The following is a 10,042-nucleotide window of genomic DNA, read 5'->3' on the forward strand; positions in this document are numbered from 1 at the left end:
TTAACATTTCATCAGCTCAGCAGGTTTATTTTCTAGTGTACTTAAGAGGCTCTGTTCAATCCAGCCGGTAAAATTTCGAGACTGTCCTCAGTCACACTAATGCCTGGCTGAGACAGAGTTTACATTTGCCACATGAAATGTGCCACACATTTCCAAAAATGAAAGCTTGAGTGATGACCATAAAATAAACAACACCCAAGCTGCATTTAATTCAAATGTTTCTATCACTGAGGATCGTATTGCAAGTGTGAGGGAAAACTGCTATGATATTAAAGCACGAGATGCACAGAAAATAAGCTTTGACATTTTGATAACTCATCTTATACTGCATAGGGTAAGCCAACTGACTTTCAAACAACATTAGATAGTTAGAACTTCATTTTCAAAAGATAAATGCAATCTTTTTTGGAAGTTGCATGCAAACCTCAGACAGGATAAACCTAGACAAGATATTAAACCCAGCAAGCTCAATGGTGAAAGCAGAAACAACACAGAGGCCCATGTAACAACAAAGAAGCAGAAAGCGCTTTCTTTCACCGAAGTTCACTTAAACTCTCATTGAATAGTAGTCCACGCAGCTGCAGGAAGAAACAGAGAGCCGAAACCACTGACTGTGTGGCTACAACCATCTCAGGCAGAAAAGAAAAGCCTTTAATAATTGTGGAAGTATTGCTAGGGGGGAAAGGAGACAATAAATAGATAAATTGCAAAATGCGATTTTCATAGAAAACAGCGAAGGGAGTGTCTGTTTTTGTGTAGGAGTACTGGGGTTCTTTGCCTTGTGGTTAATAACATGCGCTTTTCCGAAATGATCTTGGAAAGTTTTTGAATTTCAAACCTAATAAAAAAAATAAAAAAAAACATTCCCAAAGATCTCTGACTTTAAATCACTGTTTGCTGCTATGGATTGCGGTATGAAAAAGCTTTCAGAGAACACAGGGCCATTAACGACAGCACAGACAATCTGTGAATAGTCTGTTCGCACAGATCACACCTACATGTGTGCTTGGCATGAATAGTGCACTTAAAGCTTTTTCCTCTTGCCATGTAATAGTGATACGAGCTTTCCATTTACAAAGTGCATATAGTAAGATTGAAGGGTTAGTTCAGCCAAAAATGGAAATTCTGTAATTAATTATTCACCCTCTTGTCGTTCCAAACCCATAAGACTTTCGCTCATCTTCGGAGCACAAACGAAGATATTTTTGACGGGATATTTCCATCCTTCCATAGACAGCTAAGCAACTACCACTTTGACGACTCAACAAGTTAATCCATATGAACTGAGCAGTTTAGTCAAATTTTTCTTGAGACTCGTCACTTTATATGATAAATAAACGGATTGAATTTAGGCACTTTTTTCACAAAAATATTAATTAATTAATTCACATATCCGTTATGGTAAACGGAAGCAAGGATGTTTGCTTTACGTGCGAAAACCAAAGAGGTTCATTCTTGTGTTAAGCACGTTTGAGCTTCAGCAAGAACCAAAGAGGTTCGCTCTCGCACAACAAGCAGGTTCAGTTGAGCTTCTGTTTATGTTTGCTGATCAATGTTAAATCTGTTAATCATAAAGAGATCGAGACTCTTCCGAAACTTTGGACTAAAATGTTTAATTCATATGGATTAGCTTTACAATATCTTTATAAACTTTTTAAAGTGTCAATGTGTCAGTTGCACATCTGTCTATGGAGAAAAGAAAAAGCTCTCAGATTCCATTAAAAATATCTTAACTTGTTTTCCGAAGACTTCGGAGTTTGGAACAACATGAGGCTGTGTAATTAATGGCATAATTTTCATTTTTGTATGAACCATCCCTTTAATTATATTAAAAGGAAGCAACAAAGTCTCAAAGAATCCTTTTTGCTTTCATAATTGTGCATTGACTTTTTTTGCTGCTGCATAAATGAGTAGAAGTGGTTCAGTTTTCCAAACAAAGCATCACAGTGAAGATGTTACACCACCTATACATACACAGAGACACAAAAACATATGGCGAATGTTGAGGAGATCTCACCTGTGCCGATGCTCGTCGTGAGCTCCCACGCCATGTATGACCTGTCTGCCGCTGTGCCTGGTCTCCTTCTCTGACTCGATGTGCGGTATCAACACGTCCTCCAAGCCAAAATCAAAGCGCTTGTGTTTGGAATTGTCCGGAAGGAAGAAAAACGCTCCGAAGCACAGGGTGATGAAGGCACTGAGGATGAGGAGGAGGATGAATTTCTCGGAGAGCCGTAAGGTGGCTCTGTGATGGGGGAATGAGGAGGCACCTGGCGAGAGGGTAGGTATCCTACGTCCCGAGAGTGGCAATAGAGCTGGCGTGGTCATATTTTGATGATGAACTGGAATATGGTGGGATAAGTGTCAAGGTTGTTTTTGTGTAAGCCACAGTATTATCTCATTGCGGTAAAAGAGAGTTGTACTGCCAAATGTCTTCTTATCATAGAAATTGAGTTGTCCTGTAGATCACAACTGATTCCACTTGTTCTGAAAACAAACACATTTTCAGATACTGACTGTCATAAGACATTCAACAAAAGCTTGCCTTTAAAAATGATCTTCAGTTTCCATGGCAATTATGTTAAGCAGCAGAAAGGACATGAGTCTAAATTTTATTAAATAACAGGTAGCTCCAGGAATCTAATTTGATTCCTCTTTTCTAGACTAGTAGTCAAGTGATTAGAAGTAATTTGGTCTATTATTTGTGCAATATATTTGTGCCCTTAAAGTGTAGTCAGAAATATCGTAATTAAGAGCGAGTATGAATGATTGAGAAAAGTTGCATTTAAAAATGGGAAAACTATTCTAGATGATACACTGTTGTGACATTGAAAGGGGAGTGACGATCTGAAACATGGCAGAGATACTGATGATTTATAATATTATGTCAATTAATCTTAACACAGAGATCTGTGAACAGAGAGCAAGTCAGTAAATGGCATCAAATCACTCAACTTTTATGGTCTGCTTCACATTTAGTTGTGATACCATATATATGTCAGTGACTACTATTTGGGTTTTTTCACACTTTTTTTGTTTTGTTTTGGCTGCCATGTTATGTTTCCACCATGAATTAGTGATGTCATAATAACAAAAGGCAGATTTAGAGGTATGAGGGTGCACTTGAGGTTAGCAATAGATAGATTGGTACACTAATACTAGTGTACAGTTTTGACAGCCTTGCTTATACTGACTACATTTGGTTTGAAACTTACTACGACAGTATATGTAGTAAAAAGTATGTGCTTTATAGTATGAATATGGGTAACATGAATGAAATTCAGATGTTGTACATCCGCCATTTTATCATGTGACCTACCAACATCAGTTGTGTCACTTCACTGCCATTGACAACGCTGCTCTCATGGCCTCATGGGATTGTAAATTGTTCATCAGATGGGAATTTCACAGTTGGTCGTTTGGGTAATTTAATTTACAGATTTATAAATTTGGACATACTACTTATTGCACATACTGTTTTTCCATCAACTATATAGTAGGGAAGTAGACTGATTTAGAAGCAGGGAGAGGCTTTCTGAGCTAGGAAGGGAAATCTGTGTCTCTCCACTCAAATATGCTGATCTAGGCCTGCTTTTAGTCTGTTTTGCTTGGTGACAGGCATAGCCTGGTGTTTTGGCTAATTTAGGTACCATTTTAGTTGGTGGAAAAGAAATATACCAACTAATCAGTCCAATTTTGTCTGAATGCAAGTCACTTAATTTATTAAATAGCCTACTCTATACAGAACTCTATAAAATTACAACCAATTTTGCGGTTTTACAGAATAAGAACAATGCTGTAAATCACCTGCAGTACTGTGTAACCCTCTAGCTCGTGACCCATTGCTTAATTATAAGGATTAAACCCCTTTTCCCTACTGATACGCCACCCATTAATTTCATACACAGGCTTTTGGTTCACACTTACAAATGAGACAAAAAATCATCATGAGGACGCAAGCATAGGCCTACATCCCAAAAACCACTTTAAATATTGTTTTTTAGATGGTTTTGTTTTTGGACTATCATGCCCTGACACAGCTTCACATTCATGTGAGACACAGGTAGACTAAAGTCAAACAACCAAAGACGAGTAACCGTTCAAATTAAATCAGCATTATATCAAAACAGCAATCATCGGAATGAACATGCGCCAGATATATAAAAATTCGGCACATAGACAGTTACTCTGTCTATCAGACTTTGAGCATGACAATATAACACCTGTACAAGTGTTTGTGCTTCATTACAGCGCCACATCAAACGTCGCATGCTCAAAACGACTTGACCCAATATCTTGGGTCAAGTCGTATCTTTAACATTGGTGAAACAGCTTTACCGTTTTATTCCGATTTCTACAGGTGTATGGATAAATGTGTGCACGTACCGTGAGGGTCTTTTTATCATTCTGATCCATGATCCTCGCTATGATCCAAACGCTTCTCGGTGTCGAGGCGGGTTGGGTCAAGTCGTTATCTTCACGATAAACGGTGAGTCCGCCGTCACCGCGCGTAAGGCTTATTTATCTTAAACTAGGAATTCGTCTTTATCTTAAACTAAAAAAACAAAACAACAACAACAGTTTGATATGACTAAATAGTAACGCAACCTAGGAAAACATAAACAAAACTAACAGACCGGAAAGTGAACACAATGTTAAAGCTCTAAGAGCTTTCCTTCTGCGTGTTATCGATAAAAGTTCCCGTCACATCATCATCAAGCGGTCCGTAAATATCGCGGAACGCGCGGACGTTGTTTCAGCACAGGCCTGATTCTGGTTGATGCCGTGGTAGCGTCTCTGAACCGGAGAGCGATATCGAGAGCCGATACAATATTGAAAGTAAACCACGGGTGTATCGCAACCGCTGGGGGATCCTCTCTACATAATGCCCTTTTTAATAAAATATCAAGCCGGCCTGCGCTGGACGTGTGCTGCGCCTTTTTCATCCAGTAAAGGCATTCAGCTGGCAGCCGTGTAGAGGACTGATCCCGTCCTGCAGCTGCTGCATCACCTTGTCGGTGCCTCGGGATAAATCGGAGCCATAGACCGTAAATCCCCAACTAATATGACTAAAAGTTGCCAGGCTCACGTTTATGCCCTTGCTTCTATGCACTGAAACATTGGCAAATGCCACCACCGCCTCCCTTATGTCTTCGTTCCTCCTTATTTCTGTAGCCGTGTGCGCCGCCAGGCTCTAATATCCAGGATGTTGTTACTGCAACAGCTACTCCTCCTCTCAGTCCTCCAACATCCAGTCAGCGGCCGTTTGGTAAAGCCAGGGAGCGTCGCTCAAATACGAGTCTCTCTGAGCAACGCAACATGAAGCGGTATACTGTGGACTGTAGAGGAAATAGAGCATTTATAGGAGTAAGTTTTCACAGTTCCTAAAGTTCATATTTTTTGTCTACTTTATCTTTGTTTTTCTGTTTCTGTATGCTTGTTTATGTCATGTTCAATTTGCTGTTTATGAAAAATATGCACGACTAGATTTCTGATGAATAGGCTACTGAGATGAATATTAGTTGCATGCATTTTATATTTATTTAAATAATGATAAATAAATGATTAATAATTCTCAATACAAACATTACAAAATAATAAACACAAATATTTCAAAAATAAAAACAATTTAAAATGATTTGAACTCATTTGATTCAGGTTTAATTTTAGATAATGACCAACTGACTACAACAGCAGAAGACCCCAATGGGTACCACTCATATCCACTACAAATAGGAAAAGGAGGCTACAATTTGCAAGAGCTCTCGAAAATTGGACAATTGAAGTCTGGAAAAAATGTTGCCTGGTCTGATGAGTCTCGAATTCTGTTGAGACATTCAGATGGTGAATTTGGTGTAAACAGAATGAGAACATGGAGCCATCATGCCTTGTTACCACTGTGCAGGCTGGTGGTGGTGGTGTAATGGTGTGGGAGATGTTTTCTTGGCACACTTTAGGCCCCTTAGTGCCGATTGGGGATCGTTAAAATGCCCGAGCATTGTTTCTGACCATGTTCATCCCTTTATGACCACCATGTACCCATCCTCTGATGGCTACTTCCAGCAGGATAATGCACCATGTCACAAAGCTCGAATCCTTTCAAATTGGTTTCTTGAACATGACAATGAGTTCACTGTACTAAAATGGCCCCCACAGTCACCAGATCTCAACCCAATAAAGCATCTTTGGGATGTGGTGGAACGAGAGCTTCATGCCCTGGATGTGCATCCCACAAATCTCCATCAACTGCAAAATGCTATCCTATCAATATGGGCCAACATTTCTATGCTTACAGCACCTTGTTGAATTAATGCCACAGAGAATTAAGGCAGTTATGGGTGAAAGGGGGTCAAACACAATATATGGTGTTCCTCCTTTAGGTGAGTGCCTAATCAATGTTAAAATTAGATTACATGATCTTAGAAATGACTTACATTTAAACAAATTAATGTTGAACTTCAGATAACAAAATCTTATATGATTTACATATAATCAAATATATAAATTTTAGATTTTTGCAATCTTAAGAATGATTTACATATAATCAAATATATAAATTTTAGATTTTTGCAATCTTAAAAAGGATTTAAATATAATCAAATATATGTTTAGAGGACTTATTTTAGAGGACACAGTCTTGGGGTTGAATATAAAATAGTTTGTGCCCTTATACATCATGGATCCATCAAAGGACATGTTCACATTCTGCTGAGCAGCAGAGAAATGAGGCCATTTAGATCAGCCTGTGACTTAGTCCTTGGGCTGCCATAAGTGTAGTTCTTTTCTCTTGATTTAAGGATGATACACCAGACTAACTCATAGCAAGTGTCAGTGCCGTTGAAGGCTGTGGAGAGAAAAAAAATCCTGTGTGACTCATAAGAAGGCAGTGGCCAAGGGACTGGATCTGCTGTCAGTCAATTCAAGAGGCCCACATTTGACACCCTGACAGAAGTCACTGTCAGAAAGAAGCAGTTTCGCTCTGCTTTCTCAGTTTTCTGTCAGAATACGACACAGATCACTGGCCAAAAATAGAATCACCACAGACCACAACAAAAAAGACTGGATTAAGCGAAAATAATTCACACTGTGAAAGCAAAAAGGGGACAAAGAGACATGGAAAAGCAGAGGAAACAGATGATTGAAAGGTTTATCTTACTTTAAGAGCAGTAGAGGTGAGACTGAGACCATCCTCCAGTGGGATTGCATAACGAGCCAGGATGTGTTCTGAGACTTTGAAGTGTGGAATGGTGAACGATGACAGTTTAAAATCAGCAAGCAAATTAATGGGATACAGCGTCAACCTTGAGAAGTCCAGGCAAGGGCGAGTTGATTGGCTCTGCAGGAGCCCCAAAGCGGCTGTCGATTGCATATCCTGTCACCAATAAATGTAGATAAGGGTGACTATGTCTGACATTCCAGTTAATGAGGTGACACAGCACTGCCCCATAATGCTTAAGAAAATAGTAAGTGAGTGGGGGCAAAAACCATCTACAGAAGTATCCATATCTAGGTTACACTAATAATTAAAAAATAGTCTAACTGTTGCACTAAACAATATAATCAAATCCGAGTCATATAACACCAAATAAAACATTTAGGTTCAGGTGAAATACTGAAATTTTACAATTAATCAGCATCAAACAATAAAGAACAGTAGCACAATTGTAAAATATTGTTTTTGTACAACAGTTCATTAAATAAGAGGTAAAAATGAAAATTCTGTCATTACTCACCCTCATGTCGTTCCAACCAGTAAGACCATTCATCGATGGGAACACAAATTAAAGGAGTAGTTCACTTTAAAAAAAAAAAAAAATTGCTGATAATTTACTCACCTCCATGTCATCCAAGAAGTCCACGTCTTTCTTTCTTCAGTCGAAAAGAAATTAATGTTTTTGTTGAAAACGTTCCAGGATTTTCTCCATATAATGGACTTCATTGGTAACCAAACGGTTCAAGGTCCAAATGAGAGTTTCAGTGCTGCTTCAAAGGGCTTTAAACTACACCAGACGATGAATAAGGGTCTTATCTAGGACCTTTCGAGTCATGACTCGAAAAAAGATTTGTTCATTTTGATGAACGAGTTTGAACAGGAGAGTCACGACTCACGAACGCTCATCACAGAACAGAGCACTTTTTTTTTTAAAGTGAACTAATAGCCCTTCCAGAAGTTGCATGCATGTTCTTTGCCAAAGTAATTTTGATATCTAACAACATTATTACTGTATTAACATACAAATGATGAGCTAAATTGGGTGTTAAGTTGCATAAATGTATTAAGTATTCATTTTTATAGCTGACCTGCTCACGTTTTATTTTATTTTTTTATTTGCAAACATTTGGCCATAGTTGTACCTTAGTTCTGATCTTATAGAGTTAGTAAAAGAAAATGCTGCTTTAACACATTGATTCATTTTATAGTTTACATCATGATTTACTATAATCAACTAGTAATGTATTACATATGCTTCATGTTTTTTGTTTTTTTTCCCCAAACTCCCATCCCATCCCATCTTTAATTGTGCAAGTGAGCATATAACTCTGTTACTAAAAATATATGAAGTGCCCAAAGGGGACTAAACACTATGTTATGCAAGTTGTCCTGGAAACCACATTTCTCCTGGTGAATGAATTATTGACAAACTGCTAATGTTAACTAATCCAACTGAATAATTCAGTCGCAACACAGTCCCAGATTCAAAACTCTCTGGCATGTTATTCTTCCCTTCAGTGCTTTTGCGGGCACATGTGAAAAATAAGTTTTTAGCCCTGGTTGTCAAGCTTTGTCACAACAATCTGATCTCGGCGCTGTGACATGACATGATGCTGACAGGTACGGAAGAGTTCTCACCTTGCGAGGGATTGATGGGAGATTAGAGATCTGAGACAGACTGTAGTCACATAATGAATACGGTAAAAGCAGAGAGTGAACAAAGGGGCATGAGGAGGAAAAATAACAAGAGCAAGAGAATGCGCTTTAGACCTCAAGAATGAATGATAAATGAAGTGTAGACAGAGAGGAGCTCGTAGAGGTAAACAATGCCAAACAAGACAATGTGTTTTAGACAGAGAGATGACAAATGGAATGAGAAGAGGAGGCAGCTGAATGAATGAGTGCATCCAGCAACAGATATGATAGCGTGCAGCTCTCAAGCCCATGAGGATTACGTAAAGACCATCACAGAAAAAGTGCACACTGAGGAATATGAAGTCTCTGGAAAACAGGCAACGAGTTTAATCATGCACATCATTAAAGACATCTTCTGGATGACACAGCTGCCTTATTATTATTATCAAACAACTAAGTGATACTGTATAGGCTACAATGATGAGTAACCTAATCTGATGTTGGTCTTCCGTGTGCTGCCAAAACAGTGCCGACCCAGGACCACTGACCCAGACCCTACCATATCCCTGAATGTGTCTCTGGGACCAAGACATTAGAAGCAGATCCTTCAAGTCCTGTAGGTTGCAAGGTGGAGGATTCTGTGGATTGAACTTGATTGAGATCTTGGGAATTTGGAGGTCAGGACAACACCTTGAACTCTTCATATTCCTCAAATTGTTCCTTAACAATGTGTGCATTGTGGCAGGGTGCATTTTCCCACTTCCAACAGGGAACACTACTAACATGAAGGGTGTTCTGCAACAATGTTTAGGTAGGGGGCACATGTCAAATTTGAATGGCTGAACTCAGAATTTCCCAGCTGGGGTCATCATGACACTCTGATTGGTCTGTGACTTGTGTCTCAGTAGACCATCTGTGGCTCAGACAGGATAGCCTTCATTGCCCTCGTTCGTCGATGAGCCTTAGGCGCCCAACAACCTATTGCCTAAAAATGATTGTGGTTTGTCAATCCTCAGACCACTGTTGGTAAATTCTCACCACTTCTGACCAGGAGCAACCCACACGCCATGCCGTTTCAGAGATAACTGATATTTTGCTTACCATATAAAGGACCTTAACATTTGACCTTATTAGGAAATTATCGACAACATTCACCTTTGACTGGTCATAATGTTGTATATTCCTAACTTAATT

The 10,042-nt window shown here is 39.0% G+C and overlaps 1 protein-coding gene across 1 annotated transcript in view; it reads right to left on the bottom strand.

Annotated features, from left to right (window-relative positions):
• Window positions 1-5,216, bottom strand: part of man1a2 (mannosidase, alpha, class 1A, member 2) — a 74,011-nt gene extending 68,795 nt beyond the window's left edge. Inside the window, exons 1-2 of the mRNA XM_039652071.2 lie at window positions 4,387-5,216; window positions 2,018-2,487 (exon numbers count right to left, since the gene is read on the bottom strand). Coding sequence (XP_039508005.2) covers window positions 2,018-2,328 — 311 coding nt within the window. The 5' untranslated portion in view covers window positions 2,329-2,487; window positions 4,387-5,216. The remainder of the gene's footprint in view (window positions 1-2,017; window positions 2,488-4,386) is intronic.
• Window positions 5,217-10,042: the final 4,826 nt, after the last annotated feature.

The sequence above is a fragment of the Pimephales promelas genome, chromosome 7, assembly GCF_988280905.1.
Source record: "Pimephales promelas chromosome 7, fPimPro1.hap1.1, whole genome shotgun sequence".
NCBI lineage: Eukaryota > Metazoa > Chordata > Actinopteri > Cypriniformes > Leuciscidae > Pimephales > Pimephales promelas.